Below are 20,719 nucleotides of genomic sequence, written 5' to 3'. Positions count from 1 at the left end.
AAATCGGTTTAAAGATATTAATTGAGATATCTTTGAGTAATCCCTGCACCATAGGTTCAGCATACAGAGCTGAAGAGGTCGCATGTGAAAACGAGCAAAGGAGATCGCATCTGATGCGGCAGTCCTAAGACCCAACATTTCCATGCATAAGGCTACCAAAGGGAATGATTGTGACTGAAGGTTTTGACAAGCTGATATCAATGTTAAACTTCTCTTGTCTGACAAGGACAGAGTCATAGACACTGAATTTATCTAGAAACCTAAAAAGGTTACCCTTGTCTGAGGAATCAATGAACTGATTGGTAAATTGATCCTCCAACCATGAACTTGAAGAAACAACACAAGTCGATTCGTATGAGATTCTTCGAAAATGAGAAGACTGAGCAAGTACCAAGATATCGTCCAAATAAGGAAATACCAAAACCCTATTCTCTGATTACAGAAAGAAGGGCACCGAGAACCTTTGAAAAAAATTCTTGGAACTGAGGCTAGGCCAAACAGTAGAGCCACAAAACTGGTAATGCTTGTCTAAAAAGAGAATCTCAGACACTAAAAGTGATCTGGATGAATCGGAATATGCAGATACACATCCTGTAAATCTATTGTAGACATATAATGCCCTTGCTAAACAAAAGGCAGGATAGTCCTACAGTAACCATCTTGAATGTTGGTATCCTAACATAACGATTCAATAATGATAGATCCAGAACTGGTCTGAAGGAATTGACCTTCTTTGGTACAATGAAGAGATAAAATAAAACCCCAGCCCCTGTTCCAGAACTGGAACTGGCATAAATACTCCAGCCAACTCTAGATCTGAAACACATTTCAGAAATGCTGAGCCTTGCTGTGTCAACTGGGACACGGGAAAGAAAAGAATCTCTTAGCAGGAGGCCTTAACTTGAAGCCAATTCTGTACCTTTCTGAAACAATGTTTCTGAAACCAGAGATTAAGAACGGAATTGATCCAAATTTCTTTGAAGAAAACGTAATCTGCCCCATACCAGCTGAGCTGGAATAAGGGCCGCACCTTCATAGATACTTAGGAGCTGGCTATAGGTTTCTATAAGGCTTGGATATATTCCAAACTGGAAATAGTTTCCAAACTGATACCGCTCCTGAGGATGAAGGATCAGGCTTTTGTTCCTTGTTGTGAGGAAAGGAACGAAATGATTATTTACCCTGGAAAGAAAGGGAAAGCAAAGTTGACTTAGAAGACATGTCAGCATTCCAAGTTTAATCCATAAAGCTTTTCTAGCTAAAATAGCTAGAGACATATACCTGACATCAACTCTAATGATATCAAAAGATGGTATCACCAATAAAATTATTAGCATGTTATAGAATAATAATAATGCTATAAAATTATGATCTGTTACTTGTTGCGCTAAAGCTTCTAACCAAAAAGTTGAAGCTGCAGCAACATCCGCTAAAAATATAGCAGGTCTAAGAAGATTACCTGAACATAAGTAAGCTTTTCTTAGAAAAGATTCAATTTTCCTATCTAAAGGATCCTTAAATGAAGTACTATCTGCCATAGGAATAGTAGTACATTAGCAGGAGTAGAGACAGCCCCATAACCTTAGGGATTTTTGTCCCAAAAAACTCTAATCTGTCAGATGGCACAGGATATAATTTGCTTAAACGTCTAGAAGGAGTAAATAAATTACCCAAATTATTCCATTCCCTGGAAATTACTTCAGAAATAGCATCAGGGAGATAAAACACTTCTGGAATAACTACAGGAGATTTAAAAACCTTATTTAAACGTTTACATTTAGTATCAAGAGGACCAGAATCCTCTATTTCTAATGCAAATAACACTTCTTTAAGTAAAGAACGAATAAATTCCATCTTGAACAAATACAAAGATTTATCAGCATCAACCTCTGAGACAGAAACCTCTGAACCAGAAGAACCATTATCAGTATCAGAATGATGATGTTCATTTAAAAATTCATCTGAAAAAAAGAGAAGTTTTAAAAGACTTTTATGTATACTAGAAGGAGAAATAACAGACATAGCCTTCTTAATGGATTTAAAAAATAAAATCTCTTATGTTATCAGGAACACTCTGAAAATTAGATGTTGACGGACAGCAACAGGTAATGTAACAGTACTAAAGGAAATTTTATCTGCATTAATAAGTTTGACATGACATGCAATACAAATAACAGCTGGAGAAAACAGATACCAAAAGTTTATAGCAGACTTAGCTTGGTAGCTCCAGCACTGTGCAGTGATTTTCCTGTAGTATCTTCTGACTCAGTTGCAACGTGGAACATCTTGCAATATGTAAAAGAAAAAAACAACATATAAAGCAAAATTGATCAAATTCCTTAAATGACAGTTTCAGGAATGGGAAAAAAATGCCAGTGAACAAGCTTCTAGCAACCAGAAGCAATAAATAATGAGACTTAAATAATGTGGAGACAAAAATGACGCCCATATTTTTTAGCGCCAAAAAAGACGCCCACATTATTTGGCGCCTAAATGCTTTTGGCGCCAAAAATGACGCCACATCCGGAACGCCGACATCCTTGACGCAAAATAACGTCAAAAAATGACGCAACTTCCGGCGACACGTATGACGCCGGAAACTGAAAAGAATTTTTGCGCCAAAAAAGTCCGTGCCAAGAATGACGCAATAAAATGAAGCATTTTCAGCCCCCGCGAGCCTAACAGCCCACAGGGAAAAAAGTCAAATTTTTGAGGAAAGAAAAAATATGATAATTCAATGCATAATCCCAAATATGAAACTGACTGTCTGGAAATAAGGAAAGTTGAACATTCTGAGTCAAGGCAAATAAATGTTTGAATACATATATTTAGAACTTTATAAATAAAGTGCCCAACCATAGCTTAGAGTGTCACAGAAAATAAGACTTACTTACCCCAGGACACTCATCTACATGTTTGTAGAAAGCCAAACCAGTACTGAAACGAGAATCAGTAGAGGAAATGGTAAATATAAGAGTATATCGTCGATCTGAAAAGGGAGGTAAGAGATGAATCTCTACGACCGATAACAGAGAACCTTATGAAATAGACCCCGTAGAAGGAGATCACTGCATTCAATAGGCAATACTCTCTTCACATCCCTCTGACATTCACTGCACGCTGAGAGGAAAACCGGGCTCCAACTTGCTGCGGAGCGCATATCAACGTAGAATCTAGCACAAACTTACTTCACCACCTCCCTTGGAGGCAAAGTTTGTAAAACTGATTTGTGGGTGTGGTGAGGGGTGTATTTATAGGCATTTTAAGGTTTGGGAAACTTTGCCCCTCCTGGTAGGAATGTATATCCCATACGTCACTAGCTCATGGACTCTTGTTAATTACATGAAAGAAATTACACCTCTTAAACTCCACTGGCACCTTTATCTCCAATTGAGTTCCTCCTTACATTCCTTCCTGAAAGAGGTAACGGGCGAGAAACCTACGGTTCTAGAGTCCTGTGGCGCCAGTCTTGCAAGGACTAAACACTCTATTTCTAGAATATAAATAACACTGCAGGCACCTCCAAGTAGAATTAAATCCACGGTAATGATAGCATGGGAGAAAGATTTAAATATACTTAAAGGAGTACAGGATTGGGAGGAATTGATCCAGGGAGCTGATAGGGGGTTAATTAGTATGGATTAAAAAGGAAAATGTCATGAAGACCATATTTAGATGGTATCTAACACCAGTGAGGACGGCTCATATGCAATCGAATGGCAGTAACTTATGTTACAGAGGATGCAGAGAAGTAGGGTCCTATAAACATAAGTGGTGGGACTGTAGGGAGATACAGGGGACATGGTAGAAAGTTATTGGTTCCCAAAATGTGTACAACACAGCGCCATCTGTTGGTAGAAAGTTTCTGGTCAAATGTGCACTGTGGAAAAGACTAATTTGCATATATTTTGCATAGGATGATAATGCAAACAGAAAGTCGAGTTTTATGGTTTACAACCGCTGAATCTCCATTCCTATTGTCAAAGTTATATTTTATTAATATTTGTTTCCAATATGTTTATGCTTTATGTGGAGTGTGTCACTATAAGTTAAACGGTGTGTTGTTAGAGGCTAGTACTGAGTGAAATAAAGCATTAGTAGTAGTTCCTTTTGGAACAGAAGGTCTTGCCTATTTCTTTCAGGGATCCCAGTGGCAGTTTGAAGACCTGTTTTCTGGCAATGCTTCTCCCTGTAGTAGAGACTTGATACAGAGTCTGTCGACCTGTATGCAAAGAGCTGGCCACTTGAGAGAGGTATAGGCAAAGGAATCATTACCTGCCTGGAAGGAGGAGTGTGGCAGAGGGGTTAATACCTGCATGGAAGAGGGGCCAATACTTACTTACCTGGAAGAAGGAGGGACTGACACCTGCCTGGGAGGTCGTGTAGGCAGAGGGATCGATACCTGTCTGGGTGGTGGTGTAGGAAGAGGGATTGATACCTGCCTACAAGGCAACCCAGCCTACTGAGACCAGCCCAGCTGGGAGAGATATAGCCGCTGGCTTGACCTGAGTCTCAGCAACAATGTCTCTGGTGGTAGACCCACTATTCTGGTTCTGTCCTGGGGTTTGAACAGAGGAAGGAAGACCCACTATTGCAGTTTTCCACCATGTCTTGGGGAACTTAGTACTAGAGCTCCTCTACAATGTCAACACAGTACACTGGGCACTATGTGACATAATATCTATGTCCAAATGGTGCAAGGGGTTAAAAAAGCTATTTTATAAAATGTACCTCACCATCTGTTATTAGCTTGCTAACATGTAGTGGGTATAACCAATACATAGGCAAGGCTAATACAATTCTGAAAGAAAGATTTGTGAAAAGCCTAAATCCTACTATGTCTTTGTGGCAAACATAATTCAGATTCTAAGATGTGTTTATGGGGTATAAATTGATACCAAAAACACCAATATGTGGTGGAGTCAAGAAGCACTTTTTGGAGCTGTGGGAAGTTCATTGGTTCTTTTAGATAAAGCTTCTGCTTGAGTTAAAATACTTTGCAATATACTTTTTTTTTTTTAAATTGCCACCTTCTCCTGTAATTACCTTTAAAAATATTTTTTTTTAATTTCCACAAGGGGGAAAATGTTCTTTTAATGAAAAAATAAAGACTAGAGCACAACAATCAAATGGAAAATCCTAGAAGATATAAAATTTTCTTAAAAATAACTAACATCCTAGGCGGTCTATTCCAGTCTGTTAGAACAGATTTTAAATGTTATTGACTCACGTTATCTTGAAGTTTTCTAATACTAGGAAATTCAAATTAATCAGAAAACACAGCTTTTAATTAACATTGCTCTATGAAAACCGATCACTGAGTCCCACACTAGAAGTACATCAGTACATCATTTTGCACCAGTTTTCACATTTTTGGTTGCATCTAATCCAAAACACTTTTGTTTAATAAGACATTAACGTATTGCTCAAATGGTTTATGAATTGGAAACATTTTCATAGTAATTGGGAAACAGTACTCAAGTACAGAACGTACCTACCAAAAGAATGAGACGTACAAGTTTGCGGTGTCCAAGCATTTATATGTTTAGCAACCTTCAAGGGACACTGAACTCAAATGTTTTCTTTCGTGATTCAGAAAGAGCATGTAATTTTAAGCAACTTAAAACTTATTTGAAAATCAAGAATGTAAGTTTAGATGCCGGCCCATTTTTGGTGAACAACCTGGTTTGTTCTTGCTAATCGGTGGATAAATTCACCCACCAATAAACAATTGCTGTCCAAGGACTGAACCAAAAATTGGCTGGCTCCTTAGCTTAGATGCCTTGTTTTTCGAATAAAGATAGGAAGAGAACGAAGAAAAATTGATAATAGGAGTAAATTAGAAAGTTGCTTAAAATTGCATGCTCTATCTGAATCACGAAAGAAAAAATGTGGGTTCAGTGTCCCTTTCAGGCACACATTTCTATAATGTATCAAATGGTATATTGTGAACACCAACTTATCCACATGCATTTAATAAATTGTATAAATACACTGTATTTAGTTCATTATTCTCAATCATTTTCAGTATTTTATCACTGTTACCAAAATGTTGGCCTTCAAATGAAAGTGTTATAAAGCGATATACTTTCCTAAATTGTAACATTTAGCAAGATACAATATAACAAGTACATGAAATTATATTCTGCCACTCACCAAGTTCGATGTTGCGGGTGTAATATATAAATACCATCAGGATATTTTTCACAAACTGCATCTCTATCCAGGTTAGCAAGGGCTCGGGCTGCATGAGATGACTGAATAATATAGGGTGACTTCATGGCTTCAGCCAATATAGAGATCCAACCTATAAAAAAAAGTCAAATCCATACATCATGGTTACTACAAATGTCTGTGACTGCATTGCAAAGCAAACCCCACTGCCAAATTCTACTGCTTTCTGAAATCAATGTCTGATTTGTGCTCCTGAAACAAAGACATGGAGCCAGCAATGCACGCTATAGCACTGAAGAAAGCTGTCTAGTACACAATAAAATAAATGATTCCCCGCCAGCAAAGCCTCTATATTAAAATAACAACCAACTGCAGATCAAAGTAATAAGCCATCTGCTTTAAAGCTGCTCAATAATAAATATCAGCATATATAGAGAACACAAATTATAATACTATGCTGCCCCAATGTGCATACAATGAATGTGTTTACCTGATAAAGTGCCTAAGTGTAATTTAAAAGGACATGAAACCCCCAAAACATATTTCATTATTTTAATAGAGTACAACTTTAAACAACTTTCCAATTTACTTCCATGATCTAATTAGCTTCATTCTCTGGCCTTTGTTGAAGAAGCAGCAATGCACTAGATGAACGCATTGGTGAGCCAATAACACAAGGCAAATATGTACAGCCACCAAACAGCAGCTCTTGAGCCTTCCTAGGTATCCTTTTCAACAAAGGATACCAAAAGAACAAAATAAATTATATAATAGAAGTCATTGAAAAGTTGTATAAAATAACATGCTCTGTCTGAATCATGAAAGAAAAAAAATGGGTTTTCGTGTCCCTTTAAGTTTTACAAGGCTGTTGTCTTAGTAACCAGAAGTAATGTTTTCATAGATGCAACAAAAACATCAAGACAGTCAATTGAACAAAACCTCAAATCCCTAAGAGATACAAGTCAAAGTTATACTTACACAGGAACATGTCTACTCATAAGATCCTAGACCTAAGCTCAGTCCTTCATTTTTTTGTACAATCTGATCAATGTCCTCTGTCCTTAAAGGGACATTTAACTTAAAAAATGAATGATCAGCTGATTTTACTGACCACCCAGCTAAAATTTAAATCAATATTACCTAAAATGAATTAATATTAAACAATTTCAATATTAATTGCACAAATTATCATCAAATATATTTATATTAAATTCTGCAATATAGCGCTGAGGAATTTGTTGGCGCTCTACAAATAACCGATAATAATTATAATTATGCAATTCATGTGTGCTTTGAAAAGCTGAAAATGTTCTAATATTACAAAGTATTACACTGCCCCACCTAGCTACTTCATAATGCCACCCGGCAGGCAAAATTATCTGTGGAGGACACTGATGACGTTGTGCATAAATGGTGTTTGCACGAAAAGGTTACTTTAAAGCCATATATTTTAATTTATTTTAAAACAAACAGGTAGTTCATCTTTGTGCAGAGTTGGTTTGTAGGAGAGACAACTCACTGGCTGATTTGGATAACTCCTGTTGCTCTAATGGTGGGGACAGGGACCACCCACAAGCATAAAAGCAAACATATTTTTTCTAAATGAATAATTAAAACTAAATGTTACAAACAAAAAGATTTTAATGCCCCTTTAAGCAAACTTCTAGTCAAATCTTTATAAAAACAGATACTTAAAAGGGACAGTCTACTCCAGAATTTTGTATTTTTAAAAAAGATTGATAATCCCTTTCCCCAGTTTTGTATAACCAACACTGTTATATTATAGGGACATGAAACCCAAACCTTTTCTTTCATGATTTAGATAAAGAATACAACTGTAAACATTTTTCTAATTTACTTCTATAATCAATTTTGCTTTATTCTCTTGGTATCCTTTCTTGAAGGAGCAGCATCGCACTCCTGGGAACTAGATGAAAGCATTGGTAAACCATTCACAAGAGGCACATATGTGCAGAAACCAATCAGCAGCTAGATCCCAGCTTCTGAGCCTATCTAGATATACTTTTCAAGGATACAAAGAGAATGAAGCAAATTATATTAAAAAAGTCAATTGAAAAGTTGTTTAAAAATTAAAGCTCTATCTAAATCAAGACACATTTTGGGTTTTATATCCCTTTGAAGTCCCTTTAATATACTTTTTAGCTATGTGGTTACACCTTGTATCTAAGCCTCTGCAGATTGCCCCTTATCTCAGTTCTTTTAAAAAAGATTTGCATTTTAGCCAATCAGTGCTGACTAATAAATAACTCCATGGGAGTGAGCACAATGTACACAAATGAACTACCGCTGTCTAGATGTGAAAAACTGTAAAAGTTAACTGAGATAAGAAGCAGCATTCAAGGGCTTAGCCTACCGAGGTTTAGCTTTCAACTAAGAATACCAAGAGAACAAAGCAAATCTGATGATACAAGTAAATTGGAAAGTTGTTTAAAATTGAAAAGTAGAATATTGGTTAAAAAATACAGTGAAGATCCCTTCGTTTGAAATCTCTCTGAGTCATAGTGTTTTTCTGAGAAAAGACAGGGAAAAACTACACCCTCAATATAAATTAATCAATATGGCAGTGATTGCAGCTCGATATCTGATTTTTAAAAAGTGGAAATCGTCTGCAACTCCAACGGTTAGGGAGATCAAAAACTGTTTAAAAAAACAATGTATTTTAGAACAGCTGGACACTAACATGAATGATGAAGGGGATATTAGAAAGTTTTTCACAAAATGGTCTGCGTTTATTAAAATTTTCTCGGCAGTCGAAATAGACTATATGATTTTCCCATTTAGAAACTCGGAACTGGTACTACTGGGGGTATGGTAGCCCCTAGTGGGGGGCTTCCCTTTTTTTTTTTTTTTTTTTTTTTTCTCTCTTTTCTTTTTTTTCTCCTTCTCGGCGGAGGGGGGGGGAGGGAGGTAGGGAGGGTTATTAGGACTCAAGTGACAAACAGGATTTGTCCCAAAACTGGTCAGGAGTTGTGAAGCGATCAGAAACTGTGGGTAGTATATGTAAAATCAATAGAGAAAATTGAGTTAAATTAGTTCATAGTTGATAGGAACCGATCTCAGAGTTGGGATCAGATTTTGTTAATATAATTACTGTGTTAGTAATTGTCAAATTTGTTTTGGTTTAGTTAAAGGGTATTGTTAACACAGTTAAGTTCTGGTTGAATTTAATCTTATGTTGATGTTGGATATGGACGTTGCATGGTGCAAACAATATGTTGAAATTTACTCTGCTGAATAATAAAGACAAATTTAAAAAAAAAAAAAAATTGAATGCCCTATCTGTATCATGAAAGTTTAATTTTTACTAAACTGTCCCTTTAACCTCATGTCTTCTGCACAAAACACAAGGTTAAAAACAGTACAGGTACCTAGAAGAATAAAAGCTTGTACCTTAGAAGCAGCGTATAGGCCCCAAAATAGAATTGGAGAAAACTGAGTAGGTTTCATATTCAAAACAGGGATCATAAGTATGAAGCATGACCTTGAAACTCATGGGGCAAGATTACATAGGCGGCGGCACCCGCAAAAGCTGGCGGCGCCGGTTTTTACACGGTTTTGGTATCACATATACAACGCCACATATAAATGTGGCGCGTATATTTCACCCTTCGGCCACAATTTTTACTCCCATAAGCTAACATAGAATCGCGTCGCAAATCAGTATCACATATTCAGCGCAAGGACTTGCACGTCAAAAATGGAGAAATTTTACTCCATTTTCACCTCGCCACTCAAAGGCAGATGCAGCAAACCTTGTGCTGAGTATGTGAGCACCATAACTCCCGTAACTGCCTGAAAATATTAACTAACACCTAACGCATGCGCAATATCTATCTACCTCCTGAAAAAACTAACACCTAACGCATGCACAATATCTATCTACCTGTCAACTGCAATCCCCCACCGTAATAACTAATAAAGTATATGAACCCCTAATCCACCTTTAACCCACATCGCAATAAACCTAATAAAGTATATGAACCCCTAATCCGCCATTAACCCACATCGCAATAAACCTAATAAATTATATGAACCCCTAATCCGCCATTAACCCATATCGCAATAAACCTAATAAAGTATATTAACCCCTAATCCACCATTAACCCACATTGCAACAAACCTAATAAAACTATTAACCCCTAATCCGCCAAACTCACACAACGCATTAATCCTAATAAATCTATTAACCCCTAATCCACCAAACCCCCACAATGCAAATAACTAATTAAATTACTAAGCCCCCTAACCTAACACCCCCTATATTAACCCCAATTACCTAAATTAAAAAATACTAAGTTACTATTAAAATAAAAAAAATTACATTACTTAAAAATAAATCAAAATAAATTTAAATTAATCTAAGATTACAAAAAATAAAAAAAGTCTAACATTGCATAAAATAATAAACCAAATTATAATAAATAAAAAAATTAAGCCTAATCCCTATGAAATATAAAAAAGCCCACCAAAATAAAACCACCCCCTAATCTAAACTAACAATAGCCCTTAAAAGGCCCTTTTGTAGGGCATTGCCCTAAGTTAAACAGCTCTTTTCCTTAAAAAAAAAAAACTAAGTCCCCCCTCTAACAGTAAAACCCCCCACCCACCAAAATAAAAAAAACTAACACTAAAAAATCCTAAACTACCCATAGCCCTTAAAAGGGCATTTGTATGGGCATTGCCCTTAAAAGGGCATTCAGTTCTTTTAAGAGTGCCCAGAAATCCCTAATCTAAAAAAAAACAACCCCAAAAATAAAAAAAGCTTAACTCTAACCCCCCAAATAGGTACTTACCGTTCTGAAGTTCGGCGGAGAAGGCCCTGCTCCATGTGGTGAAGTCTTCTTGCAAGCGGCCGACATCGTCTTCCAAGTGGGGACCTCTTCCTTCTTCATTCAGGACCAAGCCGGCGTAGAACAGAGATGACTGCGGGCAGGACCAGCGATCGCGGAGCCATGGAGCGTGGAGGATCCTTTTTGTACAATCGCCGCCGTACACTGAATAGTGAATTCATGGTACGCGTTTAAAAATGCCGTCCCTTGCATTCCTATGGGCTGATTTGATTCTTCAAATTCAAATCAGCCAATAGGATGAGAGCTACTGAAATCCTATTGGCTGATTTGAACTTTTTGCATTTTATAGTGTTAGTTTTTTTTTATTTTGGGGGGTTTTACTGTTAGAGGGGGGAATTAGTATTTTTTTAAGGAAAAGAGCTGTTTAACAGGGCAATGCCCTACAAAAGGCCATTTTAAGGGCTATTGGTAGTTTAGCATTAGATTAGGGGGTGTTTTTATTTTGGGGGGCTTTTTTATTTTCTTAGAGGGATTAGGTTTCATTTTTTTATTTCTGATAATTTGGTTTATTATTTTATGTAATGTTAGACTTTTTTAATTTTTTGTAATCATAGATTAATTTAAAAATTTTTTTATTTTTAAGTAATGTTAGCTTTTTTATTTTAATAGTAAATTAGTATTTTTAAATTTAGGTAATTAGGCTTAATTTAGGGGGTTTCAGGTTAGGGGTCTTAGTAATTTAGTTATTTGCATATTGGGGGTTTGGCGGATTAGGGGTTAATTGATTTATTAGGGTTATTGTGTTGTGTGGGTTTGGCTGATTAGGGGTTAATAGTTTTATTAGGTTTATTGCGATGTGGGTTAATGGCGGATTAAGGGTTCATATACTTTATTAGGTTTATTGCAATGTGGGTTAATGGCGGATTAGGGGTTCATATACTGTATTATGTTTATTGCGATGTGGGTTAATGGTGGATTAGGGGTTAATAGTTTTATAAGGTAGATCGCGATGTGGGTGAATTGCGGATTAGGGGTTAATAGTTTAATTAGGCTTATTGCTTTGTGGGGAGTTGTCGGTTTAGGGGTTAATACTTTTATTATTAGTTCCGATGTGGGTTTGATGGCGGATATAGGGGTTTTACGTGTCAGGTTTATTTTTGGGAGGCGGGTTAGACTTTTACGGGAGATGTTTTATTTTTCTTGTTTTTTCTTAAGCACCAACAATTTCTAAAGTGCCGTAAGTCACTGGCGACTCAAGAAATTTGTATTTTCGCTAATTTCTGGAGATCGTTAGTTTATCCCACTTACGGCACTTTATGAACTGCCGGCGTGGTTTATGTAATACCCCGACGTGCAAGGGGAAATTACGGGCGGCGCGGGTTTCAGCAGTTGCGCTGAAGCTTGCGAGCTGCATATGTAATGTCGCCCATGTTGTTTGTAGAGTCTGGTCAGATCATTCACAATATTCTTAAATACAAGTCTCTTTTACTGCATTTTTCTGATATTGAATAAAGGTATTTAAATAAGTGAACTGCGTATATACTTTTAGATGAAAATGCATTTTACTTATATAAAACAAAATAAACTAGTTTTATTTAGGAGGTTACATGTTATATAGAAGTAAAATATTTATTTAAACAATGTGTTTATAAAAGCTGATTTTATTTCCTTTTTAGTTATTTTATTCAATAAGTCATTAACTATTTTAATCAAACACTGATGGCAGCAAGCTGTATATTCTGGTACATAAAAGAAACATCATTTGCTCTGTCAAATATTTCATTACCTGAGTTCACTATGTCTGAGTGAAGATGTTCATGCAAGGCCATGTTCCCAATGATTCGGACTATACTTCTTTGTATTTTCTGAGAATCGTTCCGGAGCAAGTATATCCTCTGAAGCAGCTGCAGCCCTCCATTCGATACTATTTTGTCAATGTGATCAGGAATCTGTAATATTTGAGAATACTTAATTGGCAGTCAGTAAAGTTTTTTTTTTAAATACCTTAAAAGGAAATTAATCAGAAGGCATAATGTACACTAAAATAATCCAATTAAAGGGACATGTTACCTGCATACTAAATCCCTTGAATGTGGTGCAGCATATCAAGGGTTAATGCAGCCATGCTTTCCTGAACAGTTATTAGTTACACACGCTACAGGGTGTGCAGGGAGGAACATGAATAGTGCTGTCCAGCAACAATATTCATGTGCTGCCCAAAGGCACAATGCATGTTCCTCCCTGTTCATCATGCCGCATGTCTAAATAGGAAAATAAAAGTAATAGGAAAATAGGCTGACTGAAAAATATCTCATGAAAATCTCTATGTAAAAAATAACAATTTATGTAAGAACTTACCTGATAAATTCATTTCTTTCATGGTGGCGAGAGTCCACAAGCTAGTTACTAATCAGATAAACATTCCTACCAGGAGGGGACAAAGTTTCCCAAACCCCAAATGCCTATACATACACCTCTCACCTCACTCATACCTCAGTTTAACGTATAGCAAAGTTAGTGAGTAAAAGCATTAAAAGAGGAACAGGATAAATAATGTGCTTTATACAAAAAAAATCATAACCCCCAAAAAAAGTAAATTTATGCTTACCTGATAAATGAATTTCTTCTATGGTACGACGAATCTACGGATTCATCCTTTACTTGTGGGATATTAACCTCCTGCTAACAGGAAGTGGCAAAGAGCACCACAGCAGAGCTGTCTATATAGCTCCTCCCTTAGCTCCACCCCCCAGTCATTCGACCGAAGGTACAGGAAGAAAAAGGAGAAAGTACAAGGTGCAGAGGTGACTGAAGTTTAAAATAAAAAAATATAATCTGTCTTAAAATGATAGGGCGGGCCGTGAACTTGTCGTACCATAGAAGAAATTAATTTATCAGGTAAGCATAAATTTACTTTTCTTCTATAAGGTACGACGAGTCCACGGATTCATCCTTTACTTGTGGGATACAATACCAACGCTACAGGACACGGATGAACGGGAGGGACAAGACAGATGGTTAAACAGAAGGCACCACTGCTTGAAGAACTTTTCTCCCAAAAATAGCCTCCGAAGAAGCAAAAGTATCAAATTTGTAAAATTTGGAAAAGGTATGAAGCGAAGACCAAGTCGCAGCCTTACAAATCTGTACAACAGAAGCATCATTTTTAAAAGCCCATGTGGAAGCCACCACTCTAGTAGAGTGAGCTGTAATCCTTTCAGGAGGCTGCTGTCCAGCAGTCTTGTATGCCAAACGGATTATGCTTTTCAGCCAAAAAGAAAGAGAGGTAGCCGTAGCTTTTTGACCTCTACGTTTTCCAGAATAGACAACAAACAAAGAAGACGTTTGACGGAAATCTTTGGTTGCTTGCAAGTTAAACTTCAAAGCACGAACCACGTCCAAGTTGTGCAACAGACGCTCCTTCTTAGAGGAAGGATTAGGACACAGAGAAGGAACAACAATTTCCTGATTGATATTCCTATTAGTAACAACCTTAGGAAGGAATCCAGGTTTGGTACGCAAAACCACCTTATCAGCATGGAAAACAAGATAAGGCGAGTCGCATTGCAATGCAGATAATTCAGAAACTTTTTGAGCCGAAGAGATAGCAACTAAAAACAGAACTTTCCAAGATAGAAGCTTAATATCTATGGAATGCATAGGTTCAAACGGAACCCCTTGAAGAACTTTAAGAACTAAATTCAAACTCTATGGCGGAGCAACAGATTTAAACACAGGCTTGATTCTAACTAAAGCCTGACAGAACCACTGAACGTCTGGAACATCTGCCAGACGCTTGTGCAGTAGAATTGATAAGGCAGATATCTGTCCCTTTAAGGAACTAGCTGATAGCCCTTTCTCCAATCCTTCTTGGAGAAAGGACAAAATCCTAGGAATCCTGATCTTACTCCATGAGTAGCCTTTGGATTTGCACCAATAAAGATATTTACGCCATATCTTATGATAAATTTTCCTAGTGACAGGCTTTCGAGCCTGAATCAAGGTATCTATGACCGACTCAGAGAAACCCCGCTTGGATAAAATCAAGCGTTCAATCTCCAAGCAGTCAGCTGCAGAGAAATTAGATTTGGATGCTGGAACGGACCTTGAATCAGGAGGTCCTGTTGTAGTGGCAGAGTCCATGGTGGAAGAGATGACATGTCCACCAGGTCTGCATACCAAGTCCTGCGTGGCCAGGTAGGTGCTATCAAAATCACCGAAGCTCTCTCCTGTTTGATTCTGGCAATCAAACGAGGAAGGAGAGGAAAAGGTGGAAACACATAAGCCAGGTTGAATGACCAGGGTACTGCTAAAGCATCTATCAGTACTGCCTGAGGATCCCTTGACCTGGACCCGTAACAAGGAAGTTTGGCGTTCTGACGAGACGCCATCAGATCCAATTCTGTTGTGCCCCATTACTGAATCAATTGTGCAAACACCTCCGGATGGAGTTCCCACTCCCCCGGATGAAAAGTCTGACAACTTAGAAAATCCGCTTCCCAGTTCTCCACTCCTGGGATATAGATTGCTGATAGATTTGATCAACTGAAGCTTCATTCTTGAAAGCCCAAGATGTGGCAACTGATCTTGTAGAACGAGCTGTTATTCTCTGAGGCGGAGACTGTCCAGCCTCCAAATAAGCTTTGTGAATCAGAAGTTTGAAAAGATATCAAAGAAATGTCAGTCTTTCTGACCATTTCAGGAACCAGAAAAAAATAACAAATAGACTAGAAGTCTTTCTGAAATCTTTAGTACCCTCAACATAATATTTCAAAGCTCTTACCACATCCAAATAATGTAAAGACCATTCAACAGTATTCTTAGAATTAGGACACAAAGAAGGAACAATAATATCCCTATTAATGTTGTTAGAATTCACAACTTTAGGCAAAAATTTAAACGAAGTCCGCAAAACAGCTTTATCTTGATGGAAAATCAGATAAGGAGACTCGCAAGAGAGAGCAGACAATTCAGAAACTCTTCTAGCAGAAGATATAGCCAATAATGCTCAAAAGGAGGAGCCTGCAAAATCTTTAATACCAAATTTGGACTCCAAGAAGGATAGATAAATTTAATAATAGGTTTGATATGACTCAAAGCCTGTACAAAACGGTGAACATCAGGAAGATTAGCAATTTTTCTGTGAAATAAAACAGAAAGAGCAGAGATTCATCCTTTGAAAGTATTGGCAGACAAACCTTTATCCAAATCATCCTGAAGAAACTGTAGAATCCTAGGAATTCTAAAAGAATGCCAAGAACAATCATGAGTGGAACACTATGATATATAGGTTTTCCAAACCTTGTGATTTTTTTCCCATAAAATAGGCTTATGGGCCTGTATCATGACTCTATGACTAAGGAACAAGCTTTGAATTTCCATGACTTCAAATTTAGAGATTTGAGATCAGGATGGAATAACGGGCCTTGGGACAGAAAGTCTGGTCTTAGAGGAAGTGACCAAGGTTGGCAACTGGACATTCGGACAACGTCCGCATACCAGAACCTGTGAGGCCATGCTGGTGCTATCAGAAACACATAAGATTGTTTCATTATGATCTTTGAGATCACTCTTGGAAGAAGAATCAGAGGTGGAAACATTTAAGCAGTTTGGTAAAACCATGGAACTGCTAGAGCATCCATCAATTCTGCCTGAGAAACCCTGGACCTGGAGAGGTACCTGGGAAAATTCTTGTTTAGATGAGAGGCCATCATATCTATGTCTGGAAGACCCCACATCTGCACAATCTGACAGAACATATCTGGATGGAGAGACCACTGCCCGGATGTAGAGTTTGACGGCTGAGATAATCCGCCTCCCAATTATCTACACCGGGTATATACATTGCAGTGATTAGACAAGAGTTGGATTCCGCCCAAGAAAGTAGTAGAAATACTTCTTTCATTGCTAGGGGACTGCAAGTCCCCCTTGATGATTGACATATGCCACTGTGGTGACATTGTCTGTTTGAAACCGAATATACAGTTCTCTTTTTTATAGAGGCCAAGCCTGAAGAGCTCTGAAAATAGCACAGAGTTCTAAGATATTGATTGGTAACCTCTCCTCTCGAGGATTCCAAACTCCTTGTGCTGTCAGAGACCCCAAAACAGCTCCCCAACCAGTGAGACTTGCATCTGTTGTGATCACAGTCCAGGTAGGACGAACAATAAGGTAATGGTTTAAACACCAAGTCAGAGAGAGTTGAGTGTTGGGATTTAAGTATATCAGTTGTGAGTATATCTGAGTATAATCCCTGCATCATTGGTGCTACATGCAAAGCTGTAGAGGTCTCATATGAAAATGAGCAAAAGGGATTGCGTCCGATGCTGCAATCATGAGACCTAAAACTTCCATGCACATAGCCACTGAAGGGAATGATAGAGACTGAAGGTTTAGACAAGCTGAAACCAATCTCAAACTTCTCTTTTCTATTATGGATAGAGTCATGGATACTGAATCTATCTGGAAACCTAAAAAGGTGACCTTTGTCTGCGGAATCAAGAAACTCTTTAGTAATTTGATCCTCCAACCATGTATTTGAAGAAACAACAGAAGTTGTTTTGTGTGAGATTCTGCTAAATGAAAAGATTGAGCTAGTACCAAGATATTGTCCAAATAAGGAAACACTGCAATACCCTGCTCTCTGATTACAGATAGAAGAGGACCTAGAACCCTTGAAAATATTCTTGGTGCTATTGCAAGGCCAAACGGAAGAGCGACAAATTGGTAATGCTTGTTTAGAAAAGAGAATCTCAGAAATCAATAGTGATCTGGATGAATCGGAATGTAAAGGTAAGCGTCCTGTAAGTCTATTGTGGACATGAAGTGACCTTGATGAACAAAAGGCAGAATAGTCCTTATAGTCACCATCTTGAAAGTTGGGACTCTTACAAAATGATTTAAAGTTTTCAGATCTAAAATTGATCTGAAAGAATTTTCCTTCTTTGGGACAATGAATAGATTAGAATGAAAACCAAATCTTTGTTCCTGCTGTGGAACTGGAACAATTACCCCTGAAAGTTCTAGATCTAAAACACATTTCAGAAAGGCTTGAGCTTTTACTGGGTTGTTTTGGTACATGGGTAGGAAAGAATCTTCCCAAGGGAGGTCTTATTCTGAATCCTATTCGATACCCCTGAGAAATAATATTTTGAATTCACTGATTTTGTACAGAGTCTGTCCAAACTCTTTGAAATAGCTTTAGTCTGCCGCCTACCAAAAGAACTGGCTTGAGGCCCGCACCTTCATGAAGGTTTAGGGGCAGGATTTGGTTTCTTATAAGGCTTGAATTTATTCCAATTTGGAGATGATCTCCAATTATAGCCAAAGGCTTTAGGGGAAGAAGTGGTTGTCTGTTCTCTAATCTGACAAAATGAACAAAAACGATTGGTAGCTTTAAATTTACCTTTAGATTCTGGTCTGGGGCATAAAAAACTCCCTTCCCCCAAGTGATAGTGGAAATAATAGATTCCAATTAAGAACCAAAAAGATTATTTACCTTGAATAGAAAGAGATAGTAATTTTGCTTAGCTACCATGTCAGCATTCCAAGATTTAAGCCATAAAGCTTTTCTAGTAAGAATAGCTAAAGACAAAGATTTGATGTTAAGTTTCACAACATCAAAAGATAGCATCGCAAATAAAATGATTTGCATGTTAAAGTAAGAGAATAATGTTAGATCATTTCGGGTCGAAAGACAACTGCTGAGCTAAACTGTCCAACCAAAATATAGAAGCAGCAGCAACATCAGCGAAATATATAACTGGTCTAAGAATATAGCCAATATGCAAAAAGACCCTTCTAAGATAAGATTCAAGTTTTCTATCTAAAGGGTTTAAAAAGAAGTTCTGTCTTCTATAGGAATGGTAGTACGTTTGGCAAGAGTGAACATAGCCCCATCAAATTTAGGGACTGTTTCCCAAAGTTCCAAATTAGCAATAGGTAAAGCATACAATTTTTAAAACCTAGAAGGATTAAAAGAAGTACCAGGCTTAGACCATTCTTTAGTAATGAGATTAGAGCGTCTGGAATAGGAAATACTTTAGAAGTAATAACAGTAGTCTTAAATACAGAATTTAAACGATTACTAGGTCTATCATCAGGAGTTTTAGGCTCCTCAATCCCTAAAGTAAATAATACTTCCTTAAAAAGAGGACAAATTTTGCCTAAAATTCTATATCTTTTTCGGTCATTACCTATAAATGTACCCACCTCAACACTACAGAAAATACAAAAAGACATAATAGCTTTTATATGGAAATACCAAAGATCTAGAGTAAACAAACAAACCCTTAGTAGACATAAGGTGGGAGGAGGGATGGGGCTGCCGGATTTAACATCCTATTATTACGCGGCTAGAATGGCACAATCCACCCTGTGGCATAATCATTTAGATAAAATCCAATGGGTACAGATAGAATCAGACATGATGAAGACATACCCTATTTATAAACTCTTGTGGTCTAAAAAAAAAGATAGACCCACTAATTGGAGATCCTTTATCACCATAGCACATACATTGATAATGTGGGACACCTTGACAACCAAATACCCCTTGCTTCAGAGGGGATCGAAAGCGACCCCGCTGGTAACGTTATCCACTAGTTATGACCAAGATACACAGGAGAAATGGGCAAACAAGGGACTATATCGAATTGCAGATGCTCTTGAGGGGACTAAGGTTATAACTTTCCATCAGTATGCTGAACTCAAAAGGTCGGGGGTTGCCAGTTGGTTTCACTACCTTCAGTTGAGAGCCAGGGTAGCTGAAGTTTTAGGTAACGATAAGATGTCTGCTAGTTCTTATGTAGAGAGGTTGTGCTTGGCCACCAGTAGGATTAGAGGAGCAATCTCCGACCTTTATATTCAATTCAATACACCTCCTAAGTTAAATAAATTACCATTCATGATAAAATGGGAGTCTGAATTAAATTTCACCTGGTCAGCAGAAAAGTGGTGTGACACTCTTAGGTCTGGCACTTCTTTTTCGATATGTGCCCATTTAAAAGAAAATTTCATAAAAGTGGCATTCCGATGGTACTTTCACCCCTCCAGAATACATAAGATTCAGGCTAACACAAATTGTTTACGAGGTTGCAATGAAAGAGGGACATACTCCCATATGTGGTGGCATTGTTGTCATGTAATTAATATATGGTCCCAAACGTCATCTCTTCTGAGTGAAATTTTGGAAAGACAAATTAATTTATCCCCTACTCAGGCACTGCTACATGAACCCCTACCAGGTCTGAATTCAAGAGTTAATAAATTAATAGCACTTATCTGTACGATAACTAAACTAAACATAGCTAGATACTGGAAGACATCGGTGCCATCATTTTTGTTAATCAAGAATAAGATTGATTTCTACTATCAGATGAGTAGTGCTTCTGCAGACATACTAGACAATAAGGAGCAATTTTTGAGGATATGGGAACCCTGGATAATGTACTCCGAAGCTAGAAATAGAAATAGACAGCAAAGATTCAGAACACCTGACTAAAACCAAAAGAGTTATGAAGTGGGTGCCCCCCTGCCTCTCCCGCTCCTGCCCAGCTTGTCTGGGTGGGTCACATCCCATTACCCTTCCCCTCCCTTTGGGATGTATCCAGTCTCCCCCGGGACAGGGGGGGGGTGATAGATAGAGCACCATGGGTCTTCTTACTGGCTGGGTCCCCTCCTCCACAGGGTTTTGAAAGGTTATTACTGATAATAATATATTATGCTTAATTTGT

At 37.7% G+C, this 20,719-nt stretch overlaps 1 protein-coding gene across 2 annotated transcripts in view; it reads right to left on the bottom strand.

Moving 5' to 3' along the window:
- The window catches only part of SERAC1 (serine active site containing 1), a 381,209-nt gene that overhangs the window by 133,544 nt on the left and 226,946 nt on the right, over positions 1-20,719 (bottom strand). For both annotated transcript variants that reach the window (XM_053710914.1, XM_053710915.1), the window contains 2 exons: positions 12,772-12,934; positions 6,157-6,307 (listed from right to left, as the gene is read on the bottom strand). In XM_053710914.1, coding sequence (XP_053566889.1) covers positions 6,157-6,307; positions 12,772-12,934 — 314 coding nt within the window. The remainder of the gene's footprint in view (positions 1-6,156; positions 6,308-12,771; positions 12,935-20,719) is intronic.

The sequence above is a fragment of the Bombina bombina genome, chromosome 4 (genome assembly GCF_027579735.1).
Source record: "Bombina bombina isolate aBomBom1 chromosome 4, aBomBom1.pri, whole genome shotgun sequence".
NCBI classification, from domain to species: Eukaryota; Metazoa; Chordata; class Amphibia; order Anura; family Bombinatoridae; genus Bombina; species Bombina bombina.
This window is presented reverse-complemented; position numbering and strand designations above follow the sequence as displayed.